The following is a 20,953-nucleotide window of genomic DNA, read 5'->3' as shown; positions in this document are numbered from 1 at the left end:
ATGAGAAAAAATGTTTGAAATGGGCTGATTTTTTGTGAGGATGATCTCTATGGTGAGGAGAGCATCCTTACCAAAAATCAACCCATTCTGAAACTTCTAGCTACATATTTACAAGTCAAAAAATTTTAGACCGTCCAATTTTTGTAAATCACTTTGATGGGGTTAGAAGTTTTAGAATGGACTGATCTTTTGCAAGGATAATTCCCTCACCACAGAGATCATCCTCACAAAAAATCTGCCCATTCTGAATCTTTTTAACCATATAAAACAAAAACGTTGTAGCTTTATAAGTAGCTTTATGTGTCTACGGAACCCCACCCATATATATATGGGAAATGTTCAGCAACAAACATTTTGGCAAAACATTTTTTGAAACATGGGTTAGAGGTTTTGGAATGGGCTGATTTTTGGTGAGGATGATCTCTACGGTGAGGAGATCATCATCACCAAACATCAGCCCATTCCAAAACTTCTAACCCCATCAAAAATGGTTTACAAAAAAAGGACGGTCCACGATTTTTCAACTTGTAAACTGGGGCTAGAAGTTTTGGAATGGGCTGATTTTTGGTGAGGATGATCTCCTCACCGTATTGATCATCCTCACCAAAAATCAGCCCATTCCAAGACCTCTAACCCATGTTTTGAAAAATGTGTTTGCCAAACTGTTGGCCATTGAACGCTACCCATATATATATATATATATATATATATATATATACATATATATACACGGGAAATGTTCAGCAACAAACATTTTGGCAAAACATTTTTCGAAACATGGGTTAGAGGTTTTGGAATGGGCTGATTTTTGGTGAGGATGATCTCTACGGTGAGGAGATCATCATCACCAAAAATCAGCCCATTCCAAAACTTCTAGCCCCAGTTTACGAGTTGAAAAATCGTGGACCGTCCATTTTTTGTAAACCATTTTTTATGGGATTAGAAGTTTTATATATATGTATAGGGATCATCCTCACCAAAAATCTGCCCATTCTAAAACCTCTAACCCATGTTTTGAAAAATGTTTTGCCAAAATGTTTGTTGCTGAACGGGACCCTATATATATATATATATAGATATTTATGGGACGGTTCATGGGACAAAAGTAAAAACATATGTAAAAACAATGATTTTCAAAATATGGGTTAGAAGTTTCGGATTGAGCTGATTTTTCGTGAACATGATCTCTATGATGAAAAGATCATCCTCACAAAAATCAGCCTAATATGAACCTTCTAACCCCATTAAAATTGATTTAGAATGTGGACCATTGAGTTTTTGCCAATAATTAGTTACCACTTTTGATGGATTTTGAAGTTTCAGATTAGGTTTATTTTTTGTGAGGATGTTCTTCTCATCATAGAGATTATCCTCACAAAAAATCAGTTAAATCCGAAACTTCTAACCCATATTTTGAAACATGATTGTTTTTACACAAGATTTTACTTATATCCCATGAAAAATTATTATTTTTACATACATTTATATCCCGATAGTTATAATTGTTTATAATTAAATGGTCAACATCTAGTGACTCATGAGAAAACACTATATCTCAACTGTGTAAATATGGAATCCAACGAAAGGGATTTGTACATATCCAAATAATACAAATCTCGATGATAAATCTCAACTATTGGATTTTGTATTACTAGGTTGGGATCATGTGTTTCCTTTCCATGAGTTGACGGATCCCAACCCATAATTAAAATAAAGTGGATTATAAGATGTTTAGTCATGATATCATATTTCATTAAGATAATAAATATTTAAATTATTATATATTAATTATTTTGTTTCAAAATACAAAAACCTAGTTGACTCAGCTGAATTTTATTGACTCACTCGTATTTTGAAAATATTAAACATGTAATATCAAAATGAACGACCAAGATCATCTAAGTCGGAAGGTCAAGTTGGGTCAATCACCGTATAAAGTATAAATCATGAGTTACAAATGCAAAATAGGAAATTAGGATTTCAATGATTTAAACATGTTTTAGAGTTCTATATAAAAAAGAAACACGACATCATAAAACAAATGAACCAAACCAAAAATCATATAAATGATGGTGCTTGTAGTGATTGATCATTACTATAAACACAATGTGAAAAAAGCCTAAATTTGATTGAATTGGCGTCGAATTTTTCATTGTCAATTTTTTTTTTTTCAACGGGCAAAAACCGTCAAATTAATAAAGGATGGGAGAAATTCGACAACTCTAAACTGTCTGTGGACACGGGATTTTCAACATTCTTCAAACATCCCTCCACTTTGGGGTGTTTTGGAGTCGCCACCATTCAAATTCGGAAAGGGGTGTGAATGGTCACCCGAAATTATTTTTTCTTTGAAAAGCATGTCATTTAGACGTTTGATGACTCACGTAGGATAAGGTGCATGGTCCAACCTTTGATTCAAGGTAAGGGGGTCCATTTATGGAGTAGGGAAGGTGTTAGGCACCCTACTCCATCCACCATAGGTGGTAACCTCGGATTCGATTTTTTGGAATAAAGAAAATAAAAATAAAAATAAAAACATTTGGTGTGTGCCCTCAAGCGTGAGGGGCTTTCGATATAGGTTCAAATCATTGAGGACACCCTTATGAAGAAGGGGCCCTTGGGTGATTTAGACCATAGTGGTGTGTGCAAAAGTGTAGAGAAGGAGAGAGTAGAGGAGGGGAGTTGAGGGGGGTATTCCTTTTGTCCAAACCCACCTTGACTTCCTTTGGCTTTCCTTGACTTCTTTTTCTTTGTTTGATTTGTTTTAGAGAAGATTGAGAGTTGAGATGAGTTGAGAGTAGAGGTAGTAGAATGGGTTAAGAGAGAAAGGTTGAGATAATGATTTCTTTTTTATCTTTTGAGAGGTTGGATGTGGGATTTTTCATTAGGGCTTGAGAGTTGAGAGTGATGGGGTTTTTATAGAGGTTGTGGGTTATTTTGAGGGGTAGAGTTGGGTGAAATAATGAGAAGTGGTAGAATGGTGTGGGATTTAAAAGAAGAGTATGTGTAAATTGATGGAGGTTGGAGGGTATTTAGGGAAGGGGGGTTAAATGGGTTGTTTACAACCCAAATGGGTTGGATCCAACCCAACCCATTTAGGTTGAGTGTTTGGTGAGGAGAATTGATGAGAGTGGTTGAGAGGATGAGATTGTTTAAAGGGGGTAATTAATTGGTGGTTGTGATTAAGTGGTGTTTGATTTAAGAGAATGGAGGATTTAATGGGGGTGGTTGATGATATTTTGAGAGGGTGAGGGAGATGATGACATGTGTCAAAGTTGGTGGAAATGAAGGGTGGAGATGAGTTGATGGGAAAGGATGAGTGTTTGATTTGAGATGATGGGTGTAGGTGTAGGTTGTAGAGATGGGTTTTGTAGGAAATGATGGGAGTAGATTAGGGGAGGGTGATAGGTTATAAGTGTTTGATTTGAGAGAATGGATAGGATAGGTTAGGGTAGAGTTATGGGTTGAATTAATTTTTGGAGGGAAGTAATGGAGTTGGTTGGTTGGATGAGGGAGGTGGAAGGGGGTAATGACATGTGTCATATTAGGTGATTGGTTGTGATGTTGGGCTTGGGTAGAGAATTGGGCTTGGGTAATGTGTTGGGTTAAAGAATGGTTGGATTTTAGGTTGTAGGTTGGGCTTTGGTATTTTGATGGGTAGGGTTAATTTAGATGGGCTTAGGTGATGGGTTTAGTTTGGATTGGGCTGAATAGGCTTGGACTTGGGTTGAGTTGGGTTTAGAAGGATGGTAAGGGATTTGGTCCGTGGGCCACATGAGAGGCCTTGGGCCATTTATTGAAAAATAAATGATGAAAGTCATTGGATTATTGTAGGTTTAGGCTTCGGAGCCCATTTCAATTTTTACGATTTTTGGGGCATTTTGCGTCGAGGGCCCAGTCAAATTTGGGTGTCTACACCGTCAAATCTAAGAATATCTAGAATTTCGATTGTCCTAGACCTCAAATTTTAGTTTTTAAAATTCGTAGGCTTTAACCCGTCAATTTTTTCTGTGGAAATTTTCAGTTTTCATATAGTGAATTAGAGTACTACTAATTACATTGAAAATCTAAGAGGACTAGCTTTCATTGAAGCTAGGGTTTTTTGAAATTTGAAGCTTGCTATGGCATGATTTTGAACCTCAGTATTTCCTCTCATATCATCCCTCCTTGATACTAAGTTGACTTGGACGAGTCATCTTGTATTAGATAAGATAAATCATTTAACTCGATTTATAATTTATATATACTTATTTTTAAATTATTCATTTGATGTTGAGATGCGCTACTAAAACGAAGAATGACTATCTATGTACCAAATATTTTATTTGATGTGTATTTGTGTCCGAATTTCTAAAACTATATTTAAAATTATTTAATAAATGTATTATACTTAATTGACTTGAAAGGCGCTTGCTTGATAAATAATAAATCTAGAATACCATAGATTTGAGATTACAAGTCCACCTTTAGTTACTTCATTATCATGGGGACGTTAATATCTTCCACAACTTCAGATTTTCCAAAATGCCCATTTCTTTTGTACATTAGTACAAAAACTAACGTTATCTTGATATTCGTAGAATGATATTTTTGTCATTATCAAAAACAATATTTGCATTATTGAAAAAATATTCAATGCTTAAAAACCAAAATAATATTCAGATCTTTGTTATTTACAAACACCATTCTATTTACACCAAAAGACACTTACTTTTTGTACTAAAAACTAAATGAAATAGGGGCATTTTGGAAAGCCCAAAGTACTGGATGAAATTAGTAGGAAAACCAATGTTTTAGAAATCGAACCGACAGTCAAATTGAAATTTTGTCCAAATGGTCAGACTAGAAATCAAACTCTTAGTTAATTCTAGTCTTTCATAGACCAATCCTCAAGTAGAAAAACCAATCTTTTAGAAATCGAACCAATTTTGCCCAAATGGTCAGACTAGAGTTTGGCCAGGGTTCAATTTGTATTTGTTAAATAATTTATCTAAATAAATAAATAAATAATCAAATAAAAGAAAATTTATAGACTATTTCGTAAATTGATGGAAAAAATAGTTGGGGATACAATTTTTCTTGAAACCATTCTATTTTCTTCAAATCTACAAAGGTTTTAAACTTCTTTTCTTTGAAAAAAGTCTCAATAAAAATGATTTTTGTAATAATAGTTTTTTAGTTTTGAAAAATCGGTTCATATGGTTGAACCGGTGGTGTTCAAAAGACTGATGGTTTTTTTGTTATATTATAAAATACTGGTTCAAAATGAGTCCAACCGACATTTTCTAAAAATTAGGCCAAACCTGATCGAACAATCGATCCAGTCCAATTTTTGAAACACTAAGACATACATATTTTATTTCAATTTGAGACCAAACAACTATTTATGCCCAAAACAACCATTTCTTAAATAAAAAAACCTCTCATTCTAGTAAATAATATACTCTTGACAAGTTGCACACCATTTGAACCTCAAAAAATATCTCAAAATATCCTCCAAAATCTTATGCCAAGAAAAATAATCCACATTTTAGGTGACTTTTGAAGCATATTAGGAACTACAGCCTATCATAGCTACCTTGACCAAACTTGCCAAAATAAGCTATGGATCTGAAGGACACAAACATGGCTGAGGTCGGGCACATGGACAATGCCCCACACTCATGCCTTGACAACCCAAACCATAATCTCTCCCTTCTTACTGACCTAAATCGCCAACCCTTTTTTGGATAAACCAAAATAGATCCTTAAACCATATGAAACCTAGAGCCTCAACATTATATTTCCAACCAAAAAGACATCTAAGGTCCAAAAAAAATTAATAAAAAATACCAAGGCCAGATTTAACTAGAAACGTTGAACCCTCCTAAAATTCAAATATAAACCTAATCGAAGAGCTAGGAACTTGGATCATATTTGAACCCCAATTTTTCTAGAAAATAAATCAAAGGTTTAGTTCTACTTGAGGTCCAAATTCATGCCTCCAGAGTTATAAATAGTTTTCTTAAAGGCTTCGCAAAGACATAATCTAAGTCAATTAATATTTTATTAAGGCTCTCTCAAGCCTCCAAATGTCCTACCAAGGCAAGGCCCTTGACATTCTATTAGAACCTAAAATGCTTGTCAAAGCCCCATAAACCTTTCAGATCCCTAAAAAATTCTATGATTAATTGTGAAAAGGAAAGTAAGGATTCTTGAGCGTTCTTGCACACGGAGTGAAAGACCTATGGTTCTAGCACAAGACACTTTGTGACTTTTTTGAGTTATTCTTTTTAGATTGAGTTAGAAAATCAGCCCCTCTTTCTTTAAATATAACCAAACATGCTCTAGTCACGAGGTAAAGTCCAAGCTTTATTCCATAGTCTGTTCTAAGCATGCTTAGTTGTTTCAAATCATATACTATTGATTATTTAACACTGTATATATATATATATATATATATATATATATATATATATATATATATATATATATATATATATATATATATATATATATATATATATATATGAGGCATGCTTGGCACCCTTCTATTTACCCTGCGTTTTGCCATACGTGTTTTGTCCTACGTGGGTTAGAAGTTTTGGAATTGGTTGATTTTTGGTGAGGATGATCACTATTGATCTCTATGGTGAGGAGATCATCCTCATCAAAAATCAGCCCATTCTAAAACTTCTAACCCTATTAAAAATGATTTACAAAAATTGAACAAGGAGATCATCCTCACAAAAAATCAGTCCATTCTAAAACCTCTAACTTGTGTAGGAAAAAATACCTAGGGCAAATAGTAGCCAAACATTTTCATATATATATATATGGGTGGGGTTTTGTAGACACATAAAGCTACTCATAAAGCTACAATGTTTTTGTCTTATATCGATAAAAATGTTCGGAATGGGCTGATTTTTTGTGAGGATGATCTCTGTGGTGAGAGGATTATCCTTGCAAAAAATCATTTCATTCCAAAACTTCTAACCCCATCAAAAGTGATTTACAAAAATTGGACAGTCTAAAAATTTTCAACTTGTAAACATGGGGCTAGAAGTTTCATAATGGGCTGATTTTTGGCAAGGATGATCTCCTCACCACAGAGATCATCCTCACAAAAAATCAGCTCATTTCAAACATTTTTGCCCATATAAAACAAAACACGTTGTAGCATTATGAGTAGCTTTATGTGTATACAGATCCTAATCCTATATATATATATAGGGTCCCGTTCCCCACCCTAAGCTTTACCCTACACTTTAACAAACGTGTTTTGTCCTACATGGGTTAGAAGTTTTGGAATAGGCTGATTTTTGGTGAGGATGATCTCTATGGTGAGGAGATCATCTTCCCCAAAAATCAGCCCATTCCAAAACTTCTAACCCCATAAAAAACGGTTTACAAAAAATGGACGGTCCACGATTTTTCAACTTGTAAATATGGGGCTAAAAATTTCGGAATGGGCTGATTTTTGGTGAAGATGATCTTCTAATCATAGAGATCATCCTCACCAAAAATCAGCCCATTCCAAAACTTCTAATTCATGCAGGACAAAACACGTTTGTTAAAGTGTAGGGTAAAGCTTAGGGTGTTGAACATTTCCCATATATATATATATATGAATCATGCAAATAATATAAGAATATATATTTAGTTTGTTTCAAAGCATCTTTAACCATAAGAAAATGTTTAGGTTGCTTTAAATCATGCTGAATCATTTAGTCTGTTTAGAATCATGTTTAATAATTTAAAAATATGATTCTGATTTTGCAATGGATTATGGGTGTGAATATGAATGTTCTGCCCAAATTGCTATAAAACAAACAACAATGCCTAGGACCAGAGTTGCTAATGGCCTTACCTATTTCCAACACACAACAAATTGTTGAAATAGGCCAACAATCCCCTATTTTGTTGAGATTTCCCTCCTAAATCCTTTGATTTAAAATTTTTATTCACTAGTCGAGATGTCCATTTTCCTAGATTTTGTGGGTAAAAATAAAAAAATGGTCTCGAAAGCCCAAGACCGACTGTGGAAATACTACTAAAAGCATTGCTCATTATAATTAATGGGGAGATGAGTTAACAAGTTAGGCATTGCTCATTGCTCATATTCAAAAGAAAGATCTAATCCAAATGAGCAAACAAGTCAGAAAATCATGACTCATTTATTTATGCTTTCCACCATGAACAAGCAACCCTTCATCCATGTCTTGGTAGAATGGGCAACAAGTCCATCTTCTTGATATCCAAAGAGGTGATGATGCATCATGTAATCGGACATCAATTTGTAATCGCATGTTGCAGAGTTAAGACAACCCAACTATGAAATAAACCATCTTACGAAAATAATTGGAGATCGTCCTCTCAAAGTTCCAACCCCCCCCCCCCCCCCCCCTACACACACACACACACACACACACACACACACACACACACAAAATAAAAAAATTCAGAGATCCATTACTAAAGAGATTATGATCCCAATGCAAATTAGTTTATGATCAAAGGACAAGGTTTGAAATTTTAAAATAGCAAAAACAACACAATTGCACAAAACGCAAGGATTTACATGATTTAGTAGTTTGCCTACATCCACCAAACAAAACAAGAACAATTATTATTTTCTCATAAGTTTTATAGTCCTAGAAATCTCAAAACATGTAAAACTCTCCAAGATAGAAACCCTCTAAAAATTGAAAATCCTAAGAAAATATTGTACGATTGCCCTTTTCGTATCCCTTAAATAATTTAGGCCAAGGGTTTCGTAGTTTTGCATTGCGCAACAGAAACAAGACATTTACACAACACAAGGCACTCTACAAATCAATGTTTAAAATTTTGGCATTCCATCAAGGACCTCATTGACTAAATAAGTTAGAATTTTAGTGAAAATCAAGTTTTCTCTCAAGGTGATATATGCACAAACAAACTAGGGCGTGGCATGGTGACTGTCACAACATTAAAAAAAACCCCATATTCGACAGTCTAAAGCTGTCAAATTTCATAAAATTTGACAGACCAAAGCGTCAAAATTTTCATTGTCGGTGTTTTTTTTTTTTTTTTTTAATGGTTGAAACCGTCAAATTAATGGAGGAAGGAAGAAATTCAGCCATTCTAAGCTATCGGAACTAGGGTAACAACATAAATTTCAACGGTCGTGAGCCTCAGCCCATCGAATTTTCTTGTCAAAATTTTCAGTTTTCACGTAGTGTGATATATATCTATTATCAACTTTCTTTCTAGTTTTGAGTAATGATTGTGTTGACAAGAGGCAACCCTTTGTTTACTTTCCATTGAAGGAAGTAAAACTTGCCAGCATGCCGGTTCAAATAAGTATAATTCAAGTATGTATTCTTCAGTCTTTAACAAATAAAACTAATTTTCCCATGCTTTTTTTATGCGATGATGGATCTCCAAAGAGGCTTAAAACAACATTATGTTGAACTCAATTAAAGAATAATCAATCGGAAAACATTGTGCTCAGCTAATCTTTGGAAGATATAGAAATAATAAATGTATGCACAAAAGAAAATTTCCTTCGAAATGCAAATTGTATACACTCTGTTATATATAAAGTATTTTAAAAAAATCGTGAAATTGCTCATAAAGTTCAAAAACATTTTCACTTTGTACCATAGGACATCCTAATGAAGTGCACGAAAATTTCACATCGATCATCAAAGAAATGAATATAAGCTACTAGGTACAAATCTCAATTGAAACTCCATCACACAAGGGAATACCCTAGGTACAAGATGTCGAAAGCTGAATAATGAATTCTCATCAAATTCAGTAGAGTAACGCTGAGTATCCTATCATGATCAAGGATATCAAATTTTCAACAGCCAATGTTGGGGATGAGTTCAATCCAATTAGAAAAGCCTATATGTTCATCTAGCAGAAGATCATATTTAACTAGTTTAATTACCTAATTAAAAACCTATAATTGGAAGGCCTAGTGAAACATTTGCAAGTTATTAAAATCTAACGAGGATTTTATCCAAAATTCAACGGTCAGTGAGTTTCCTCATTCTTGACAAACTCTTATTAGAATTCATCTTAATTAAAATACTCAAAATGTGTAGCCCGATCGGATCATCATAAAAGTGAGTCTAACATAGGAACCATGCGACCCAATAGTTTTGATGTGTGTACAAGAATGAAAATTCATTGAATCTTTTCTAACTAATTACAAGAACCCTAATAGGGTTTACATAAAAAAACAAAAATAATTCAACAATAACATTAATGAAATTAATAATTTGGTGTAACAACATACACCGTATTACATTTTAAATTCCAATACAACAAACATTAAGAAAATAAATTATTATAGGTTACAAGAACAACTAACCTTACATGATGAAATTTAAAATTAAATAACCCTAATCAATCTTATTGCAAGTGTCAACCTCAGTGGATTTGGGAACACTAGGGAACACTAGGCAGTTTCCCATAATCAGTAATGCTTTAATAACCCGATGAAAGAGATACTTATAGAAGATTTTCTCTCTAAAGAATTTGATCAACCATCCTGATTTTCCTTGTTGAATCCACCCTGAAAGATATGATCTTACTATTAAACTAGTGGTGCGCCACCTCCTCTCCTTGACATACATCTCTATGGCCACCGCAACCTCTTGGGGTACAATTTGTCCATGTTGAAGAAACAAGATCCCAATATGCTGGCCGAGCACAACCGCATCTTCCATTTAACGCTGCACATCCTCCTTGGCCAAGATCAGGAGTCATGGGGTGCATTGCATCACCTGCAACCGTGATGTTCCCTTTGCATAGGGGTTTGTGTGTAAGGTCCCAAGGATACCTAAACATCAGTGGAGCGCATGATAAGGTGGATAGGTCAGCATGTCGAACGATCTCTAAGAACATTGGAGGGAAGTTAGCCGAATTCTCTAGTACGTTCTTTTGTATCAAGTCTGGGTCTCCCTTTTTCAACTCCTCGCCTATAATAAGAAAAATTGGTGAATAAATGATGGATGATAAGTAATTATTATGACCATAGTTTTAAATCTTGGTTTTGCGTCTCGTCTTGTTCACGAATGATTACTCAGATGAGTAATCTTGTGAACTAGAAAGAAGAAAAAATAGAAGAGAGAAAAAATAAACTCCTCATTTATGGTATCTTGTCTCATTTGAACGATACCAAGATGACGATTTTTAAAAAGACTACCGATAAACTGACACTCTTTGTACACTCTTAGACATGGCATGTGAGCAGAACCATTGATCTTTTTCCTTGTGTATCTCAAAGAAAAAGATCTATGGTTCTATGCACTGCCACATCAGAGAATGTACAAAGAGAGTCAATTTTAGAGCGTCAATTTATCACGACTCTTTTAGAAACCATGATTACTAAAGTAAAGTAACAAACCTGTGAGATAGTCACTTGAAACCTACGAGATCATCACTTGAAAAACCTGCAATTTCATTGTTCATGTTTTGGGAATTAAAATGAACAATGAGCCAGAATCCAAAATTCCGTCAAAAGTTGATCACGAAATTTCTCTTTATTAAACAATTTACACAAAAGTAGAATTAAAAAAATGAGCATATAGTGAAAGGCATGATTTTAAATCTATACATGCAATATTTTCTCTGTTAAGTCTTAGACATCATTTATAGGATAAACCTATTCCTACAATTTGTGTACATTGTGATAACCAAACAGTTATCCCTCGGGCATAGAATTTTATTTATAATGAAAAGTCACGACATATATGTCGTAAACACAACACCGTCAAACAATTACTCTCAAATGAAATTATTTCTATTGACTTTATAAAGTCTAAAGAAAACCTTGTGGATCTACTAACTAAAGGTTTGTTTAGAGAATAAATATATCATACATCGAGAAAAATGGGATTAAAACCTATAATTATGAGTCACCTCAATGCAAACCTGACCTAGCGATCAAAAATCCTATGGACTAGGTTCAACAGGAAAACTAGTTGTGAGTGACTCAATCGATAGCACTAAGAAGATTTTTCTTTTAATCATTTTTGTGATGCATTATGTGTTGCCTAAAGTGAATGTTTATGATAAACTAAGTTTTTAATTATGCATATATCTTGTATTTACAAGTGAGGTACAACAAGGTACTTTTAATATGATATCACCTATGTGAGTATATAATTGAGTCGATTTTATAAGAATATTAAAAGACTAGATTCTTTAGAGCACTCATGAATTTGGGATTGCTCATAACCAAAATGAATACAACCGTAAAAACTTACTGTGATTACAAAACAAATATGTGAAGTCTATTATCTTGATTTACACGAAAGACAGAATAGTTCAAAACTTATACTCATTACTTAGTTTAGTAAATCCAATAGACTTTCATTAAGAAAAATTCAAAGGAATAAGTTATTTCTCCTGATGTAGTACCTTTTCTATTGTATTCGCTGTGGGTTTAGAATGTTTTATCGTATTCCTTATCTAGTTTCGACTTTGTCCATTCATGTGGGGGATTATTGGATTAATGTGAGATTAGTCCTAATATTTGAATGGAAGTGAAAGAAAAAGTTAAAGCAAAAGTAAGAGAAAAGTGGTTTGTTTGTAAGTTGTGTAAAATTTTAGTCCCACATCAAATAAAAACAACTAAAGAGTGTAACTCTTCTATACAAGCTCTCACATAATGTAGTAAGTATGAGAAAGATATAAGTCAAGCCAACGCGCACATGAGGGCTCATGGGTTCTAAAAGGGATTTGGACCCATTGGTCCAAAAAACCTTAGTGTGTATGTGTGCGTAGTGCAAATCTTCATATGTAAATCTCACCTGGGTACGTGTGAAAGGCCCACTTTTACTAAAACTTTGTCAGACTGAGTTGAACTTAATGAGTTACAATTCGTAACTATTCAAAAATACTCAAGTAGAGTTAACTCATGACTGTTCTAAAAGACACAAATGGCATCTCAACTCTATAGACATTTGTGTCTGTTTGAACAGTCACAACCCAAACTCTACAAACATGTGTGTCTATTTGAAAAGTCACAACCTAAGCACACTTTTCAATAGTCTTGGTGACTATCCAAGGAAACACTTCTAATTATATAAATTCTCATTTGTTCCCTATTTTGGATTCATTCAATTTTTGAGTTATTACCTGTATAGTGCCCTTTTGTTTTCTAGATATTTTTTCGCATGTCCTTCATAGTACAAATCCATTAGTATTTGTATACTAGGAGTGTTGTCTCATACACGTGTAAAGCATTGTATTCTGGGAGATAAACGTTTAAAGACTACTAACACATCACAGGGGCGAAATCTATCTTAAGGCTATTTTTTTACTTTATTTTACATCATTTTTTAATTTATTTTCTCTAATCTTACATCATAGAAATAACAATCTTAAGACAATATTATTAATGTTTCTGTATGAAATAGATTTTCATAAATAATGAATCATACAATGAACCATCATGAGAAACCTGAAAAGTTCGATGAAACTGATTTCAAAATATGGCAACAAAAAATGTTATTCTACTTGACAATATTAATTCACTACAACATTTTTTATCTACAGCGGCGGATTTTTCCGCCGTTAAAAGGTAATTTTTCCGCCAGTAAAAGCTATTGCGGCGATGAGCAGCGGAACCAAAGATCCGTCGTTGTTTCCTCCGTCGCTAACTATAGCAGCGGATAATGTATTCCGCTGTTGCAGGTAGTACCTTTAGTGACGGATATTAAGCTCCGCTGCAATAGGTCGAATTTTTAACAAATAGAATATAATACATATAGCAGCAAATATTAAGATCCGCTGCAATAGGTCAATTTTTTTTAAAAAAAATATAACACATATAGCGGCGGATATTAAAATCCGCTGCTATACGCTTTTTTTTTATAAAAATTATTATTTATCCTTCAAAAACAATATATAAAGACGGAATTTGTCCACTGCTGTAATTTTTTTCATATATATATATATATATATATATATACATTTAACCTGTGTCCTCCAACCTGTATAGATTGAAAACTTTAAAATAAATAATATAAGAGAGCTGCTATTGCCACACTAACTTTTATTAATCCCGCACTAATACATAAGTAAATCACCAAAGAACTGCACATGTTTATAGTAAAAGAATAAGAATAGTAAGAAAATGTTTCAAGACAAGAGTCTTAACAAAAGATGTAATTGACGAAATAAGCAATGCAGTCCTAAAGACTAATATAAGGCACTTGTGAAACAGAATTTTAGTGAAGGTTGAGGACTCTAAAAATGTGTGAGAAAGGCTTATATAAGGTCTGGCTACTTACATCATCATCAAATGTTGGGTATCTACTTGATTGGATGTGAAAACTCTCTACCTAAGATGGCATAAAAGGCACAAATGGGCTAGTGGGTGTGTGTTGAAACTCACTTGCTTACACTAGAATGCATACCAAACTCAGCTGGTAAGGAGATCTCGTAAGCATTTGCAACAGCTCCGGCTGTTCCAGACAGATCCCTCTTCATTTGCGAAATTGTTGATTCCATGTACTCTTTGTACTTTGAGATTGAATCAACCAGAGAAAGGAGCTCACGCGCACACATCTGGGTTTCTTCATCTGTTTGCTTGATCACATCTTGCAACTTTGCATCAGAGATCTGCACAGACACTTTTGGATTAATCAGTAAACCCATTCTATCATTCCCAGTAATGCTACATTCAAAATAGTAAATTAGGAAAAACAAACTTGAATATATCGATCCAAATAATGTAATTAAACATACTTAACAGTCATTAAAATCCCTTTAAAATTACATATTTTACCTGACCAAAACCTGCATTCATGAAAGCATTAACGAAGGTTGTTGCTAAGTTCTGCCTTGTTGAATCAACACTTGCACCAGTACTTGCTCAGCCATCAATCAAATGCCCATAAGAAAACAAAATGTAACTTGCGAGCCTAGCCGAATTCTTTCCACTCGTCTAGGCCTGATGTTTCTCCATTCATATATTTGTCAAGGAATGTTTTCATCTCGATATGTGTCTATCTACATGCACATTGACCCACACATGCACACCCTCCCATGCACCCACACTCGCCAACACTGGGCCCTCTTCTGCACAGAAACATACTCAATCTCCTCCGTATCTTTTCTAGTAGAGATTCCAAAAAATGCTCCCATATAATCACAAATCCATTACTCCGAATCTAAAAGTGAAGGATGATATTAAGAATATAGTTAGTATTTAAAAAGTGTTTGCAAACTTCTATAGTTTGGTACTTTAGTTACTACAAAAGTTTATTAGTCTTTATTAGGAGAAATGTCCTACATTTAAACCAAATGAACAAAGTCAATAAGAACATGGAGAAAATCCAACCAACCCATGAAAATGTCCTACATTTTGAAACAGTTATCTTTGACATTTGGGAAGTGTAATTGGGCAGCATACCTAATGTCTGATTCATCTGAATGCATGAAGGTCTTCTTCTACTCCTTATCAATTTTGCAACAATGACTCTACAATTGCAACTAGATTTAGTGTGCGACGAAAAAAATCAACTAGAACTGAAAATTGAGAGATGTAATGGAGACGCTTTAGAATGTCAAAAGTTTATGGAAAGCTTAATCCAGAAGTTAGCAGGCAAGGTATTGAATCAACAAATAATGTTGAGAGAGCAAGAAAGGTAGATGCAATGGAAGGATATAAGGATTGAAGCACTAGAGAGAATGCAGGGAGAGCATCTAAGAGGGATCACGAGGTGCTATTCTTATTGCCCAATTTGTGATGGTGAATATTCTAGTTCATGATCACCTTCTTTTTGCCATTTTACATAACTAGATAAGGTCTAGTAAATTTTATAATTTGCATGCACATGTTTCAGGAAACATGGTTTACTTTAGACATCGGTTTCGTAAAAACAATGTCTAAGATTTTAGAAAAAGATATTATTTGTCTTCACCTACGTCTAAAATAGATTAGTTTCCAATAATTTTCTGTTTTTCTCCACCCACCCCACACTCACCCACCACCTTACTAGAATAGATCTTCCAATCATACCTTGCATATTTATACCTTACTAGAATAGATCTTCCTTAGTATGTTAGCATAAAAAAATCATACCTTGCATATTTATACTACCCATCTCTTGTGTTCACCCTTTCAATGATCCTACCCAGAAAATTTTCTGTTTATATCCGCTACCAATGCTAGGGTCTTATGCTGTCAAGGAGCTTTATCATCCTTATCTACAGCTCGTGGATCCGCTCCCCTGTCATAAACCAAGCCAATGTTCATTATACTACTACACGATGGCAAGACCAAAAATAGACCTCTTGGGTAACCAAAATCCAAACATTTGGAGGATTTTATCACAACTAACCTTTACAAAAATAGCCCTCAATAACACAAAAAGGAAAAAAGAAAAATAAATAAAAAATTCTCGCAAAATCGGCAAATCTAACCTTTACTAGGGATTCTTCACTGTGGAACTGAGCCTTCTTTGTTATTTTGTGCACTTGTTGAAGATCCAAGAGTGACTAGATTGAAAAGTAGAAGGTAGTAAGCACAGCTAGGAAGATAGTGCACTGGATTTACATGGCACAAAGGACCCTAACACAGTATTCTTCTGTTTACACAAACTAAGTTAAAGATAGAAAATATCAATGAAGATGAACGAATTTAAGGAATAAGGCATAAGTCAGAATCTTACAGCATAGTTGCTCATATCCAACTTTACTCCCAATAAATCATGAATTACATCATGGGTCATGCTCTCCGCAGCAGCTAGTCTAGCATTCGGCATGAATATCTGAAAGAAAAGCAGACGAAATTCAAATTTAGAACAATGGGTGCCCGTCAAAAGGTGAAAGGTCATACCAAGGGGTGTGATCAACTTACCTCTTTCTGTCGACTTGCAGCTAATCCTTCAAAACCAATAACCAAGCCATCAATTTTCAATCAATAACCAATCCATCTAAAAAGGTATCAACCTCTCCCTCGCCCCCACCAATTTCTGAACTTGGTTGAGAGGAGCCCACGGTCTGACACATTGTCTTGAAGCAACATTACAACAAACTGACTGTGCAAAGATGACAATGCCATTGGTCAAGATGACAATGCCATTTATTTGAGAGATAGAAGTAGCTAAAAGGTGAACCAAATCACCAACACATTTAAGAACTATAATGATATCATGAAACCAAATTAATGTGATTCTCAATAGCAGATAACTTAATGTCTTTGTTACATAGGTAGTGCAAAATAAAATTTGAATTTATTGGGAGACATGAATTGTAGCACTATCGTATGGAAACTATTCCTTAAATGATTATCTTTATATTATCATCTTGGTACCATTTGTGCTGAAATTTAGGTAGTATGTTTCGAGAAATTGACAAGATCATGTAAACTGCAAAACAAGAACATATCCAAGCAACCAAAGTATTTTGTATTATATCACCAACTTACATCAACATCTCTAGCTTTCACGTTCTTTGGTTTTACGAAATTAGAATTCTGAATCTCAACTGCAAACTACAACTTAAAGATGCAAATCAAATGAGGATTCCACATACTATGATTTAATTATAATACTAAACATTCAGAAAAATGAAAAGCCACGACATAAAATTCAGCCAATAAAATAATAAGGAATTAGCGTATGCTAAAAACATATATTTCTTTCTTTCCCTCTTCAAGAAAGTCGAGGGAACACCCATAGATCCTGCCTCATTCCTGTATTAATGTTGTGAGTTCAATACTTACCGAAAAAACCAAAAAAGTTGTAAGTTTAAGTATGCTATCTTTTTCTTTTTCTTTTTCTTTTTTCTTCTTAAGTATGCTATCTAGCTCTGCACAAAGACTTCATATATTTTTAGTGGAAGAAGTGCCTACTAGTTTACAGTTTAGGTGCTGTCAGTTTTGGATCCTTAAAGACAGAATTGCTGAATTGCTGAATCTAACAATCTAAACCTACTCGTGTTCAAATTCATATCATGTTCTAAATATCATTTCTTCTTACAACTTCTATTTTTATTTCTTCTATTTTTTTATAGGTGAAGATGTATTATATTAAGAGAACAAAAAAAGGGAAACACCTCTACTTACAAAAGCATATAGCTACAAATGATGTACAAAAAAACTACAAAGTCTAGAGGGCCATGAAGGCACCTAAAAGAACATTTCCCCCGTAAAATACCAACTCCTCACAAGGAAAACCTTTTTAGGAACCATATCTCGTTTTTCTAAACAAAAGTTCAAGATTTTTTACAAAAAGATACTATTAGGCTATGTTTGGTAACACGTCTAAAGTCTAAAGTCAGGAAACTAGATTATTTCTTTTTCGAACAATCTTTCTTCCTCACTGAGAATTTGGAATCTTAAGATTTTGGAGAAATCCAAGATAGGATTGCTACTCGAAGAGTTCTTGGCTTGTTGCATGAGGTGATACTTGTCTAGATTTTTCAAGTAGATTGTCAAAGCACCATGACCACCCATTGAATGTCCAAAAATGGATGCTCGTGATGTGTCAAGTTGCTCAAAAATTTTACTTAGAAGTTTCGGCAACTCCTTGACAACATAGTCATAGATACGCCAGTTATTCCACTTTTCTTGTGTGGCATTGAGATAAAATCCACCATTAGGTTCACCATGCCCTACATACAACACAATATATATATATATATCAACACAATATATAATGAAGAATATTTTAATGGTTCACATCATGGCTACAGATAATTGTGTGGCGAACTTGGATGGGTAAGACAAACTCAAATTATTGTTGCATATATTGATGGTCATCAAAATGATGCGAAACAAAAGAGAAACAGAATCTCATGCATATGAGTAACATAGATTAGGAGTTTCACCACAAAGGGCATGGTCCAAGAGCTATTACAATCTAGAGCTTACGATGTATATATATTGAAAAGTCAGGATCCAGTAAGGTATCCTGTTCCTATTGTATCTACGTGACACATTTTGGTAGGAGTTTAAAACATATCGGGCTCCTAACCAAGCTGGTTTGTACATGGAACGGATCCCGATGTATTTAATCTCCAACCAAAATGTGCCACGTAGATACCATATGTTATAGGAATGGGATACCCCTTTGGAGTAAGAAATTACCTTAACTTTCTCCATGTAAAACTCTGGAGTTACGATTTTCCTTTGATGGGCCCATATTGCTCCGTTAGAAGTCAGAATGCCCTGTCCAAACAAAGAACCACGCTCCTTCTGTAGAGTTGAAGGTTTTCCTAAATCCAAAGACATGTAAAGAGGCTGATTCCTTCACCACATCAGGGATGCTGACATACAATAGTTGTATGTTGTTGCTTCCTCCACCAATAGTTGACATGCAAACACAGCGGAAGAATCTGGTTATTATATTTACAGTAATCCGTTTCGTGGAGATGTTGTTGCTTCCTCCTATAAACTTTTGGAAAGAATTCCTTCAAGAAGTCATCCATGGAAGTCACTCCACCTGAATCAATGTGGAAATTTTTAATTCTCTTTGAATTCTTAAGTGAATGTTGGAACATTATTAGATTGTAAAATTACTTATCTCAAAGTCTAACTTCAACCAATATATATATATATATATATATATATATATATATAAATGGAATTCTTGTGTGATTTGTGGAACAATATTAGATTGTATAGTATGAACCATTACTGATCTAAAATTCTGACTCACAGATTTTATTTTTCTTCATAAAATTGGGGAAAAAAAACACAAAATTTGCAGAGAAAAAATAAATGAATAAATGGAATCCTTATGTGATTATTGAAACATTATTAGATTTTAAAAGATGAATCTTGTTACTGACCTAAAACTCTAACTAATTGCACCAAAAAACAAAAAACAAAAAACATTAAATTTGAAAAATACATCAGATTTACACACAGAAGAATTATAAATCAAAGAGGGATTAAATGCTTACATCTTGATAGAACAGATGATTTACCTGATTTCAAATAGGATTTTGATGAAAATGGTGGATCAGAAGAAGATTAGAGTATTTTTTAGGGCTCTTCGGCAGAGGATCCTCACTCGCTCCTTCTAAGTAGCTCCTCGCTGTGTAACGAGATCAAGATGGAAGAAATAAAATTGAAATACCTGATTTCATATAGGATTTTGAAATCGAAGATGAGAGATTGTTAGGGTTTTGTGAGGATAAAAAATGAGCTTCGTTAGGGTTTGAAATCGAAGATGGTGAGCGATTGGAGATGGGAGAAATCGAAGATGACAAAATTGAAGGTGAAAATTTCTCTCAAGCTTTAGGGCTCGTTCTGTTTTGTTCGTTCCTGTTGGAATGTGAGATTAAAATGGTTTTCACTCGATCTTCCTCGTCTAAAATTAGTTTGGAGAAACGGCTTGTAATAGCGAAACGAGAGGGAAGAAAAATCGCGGACTTCCTCTTCGTCAAATTTTTTTTAAGTATTTTTTTACCGACGGCTTTTCTTATCCGCTACACATAAAAATTGTTTTTTTCCCATTGCATACATCCTATAGGGCTGAAAAAGGATCCGCTGCAAATAAATTGGATGGAAAATTTCTTTTCCCAATGCACACATCCTATAGGGGCGGATAAAAGGTTCCGCTGCAAATAAATTGGATGGAAAAAAAAATTTTCCCAATGCATAGGTCTTATAGGGGCGGATAAAAGGATCCGCTGCAAATAAATTGGATGGAAATTTTTTTTTGCCCAATACATAGGTCCTATAGGAGCTGATAAAAGGATCCGCTGCAAAAATATACATACAATTTTTTTTTTTGCTAGTCCCTATAGCGATGGATAAATTAATCCGCTGCTATATTCAATCTCACTAAAATAAAATATTTTATATTTAAAAAAAACTCATTCTGTAGCGGCGGAAATAATAATCCGCTGCTATATTCAATTTAAAATAAATTGATGAAGAACAACTCATTAACATAACTTTTTATACTAAAAAAGTAAAAAATAAAAATTGATTTTTTAGTGGCGAATAAAT

General features: G+C 34.1%; 1 protein-coding gene and 1 long non-coding RNA gene across 4 annotated transcripts; both read right to left on the bottom strand.

Moving 5' to 3' along the window:
- Nucleotides 1-13,969: 13,969 nt before the first annotated feature.
- Nucleotides 13,970-14,885, bottom strand: LOC147409753 (kinetochore protein NDC80 homolog). Its single transcript, XM_086459670.1, has 2 exons — nt 14,774-14,885; nt 13,970-14,607 (listed from the first exon to the last, which is right to left on the bottom strand). The coding sequence occupies exons 1-2, from the start codon at nt 14,792-14,794 to the stop codon at nt 14,377-14,379; spliced, it is 252 nt and encodes an 83-aa protein (XP_086315796.1). The 5' UTR covers nt 14,795-14,885; the 3' UTR covers nt 13,970-14,376.
- Nucleotides 14,886-14,931: 46 nt separating this feature from the next.
- On the bottom strand, nt 14,932-20,330 carry LOC147409752 (uncharacterized). 3 transcript variants are annotated; one of them, XR_015175374.1, is made up of 6 exons: nt 19,924-20,330; nt 19,082-19,436; nt 16,850-17,030; nt 16,662-16,760; nt 16,414-16,488; nt 14,932-16,220 (listed from the first exon to the last, which is right to left on the bottom strand). It is a non-coding gene; the product is annotated as an uncharacterized LOC147409752 (long non-coding RNA). The 3 variants fall into 3 exon arrangements; XR_015175375.1 differs by lacking the exons at nt 19,082-19,436; nt 19,924-20,330 and adding an exon at nt 17,420-19,075; XR_015175373.1 differs by lacking the exons at nt 19,082-19,436; nt 19,924-20,330 and having other exon boundaries at nt 16,850-19,075.
- Between the last annotated feature and the right edge of the window lie 623 nt (nt 20,331-20,953).

Source organism: Akebia trifoliata, chromosome 2 (assembly GCF_017979445.1).
Source record: "Akebia trifoliata isolate Shusen 1 chromosome 2, ASM1797944v1, whole genome shotgun sequence".
Lineage (NCBI taxonomy): Eukaryota > Viridiplantae > Streptophyta > Magnoliopsida > Ranunculales > Lardizabalaceae > Akebia > Akebia trifoliata.
This window is presented reverse-complemented; position numbering and strand designations above follow the sequence as displayed.

Bases quoted from the DNA above. Each gene is read 5' to 3' on its own strand.
- LOC147409753 (XM_086459670.1), bottom strand. From the start codon at position 14,794: ATGAATGCAGGTTTTGGTCAG. The intron at 14,608-14,773 runs GTAAAATATGTA...GTGTCTGTGCAG, and splicing joins TGAATGCAGGTTTTGGTCAG to ATCTCTGATGCAAAGTTGCA.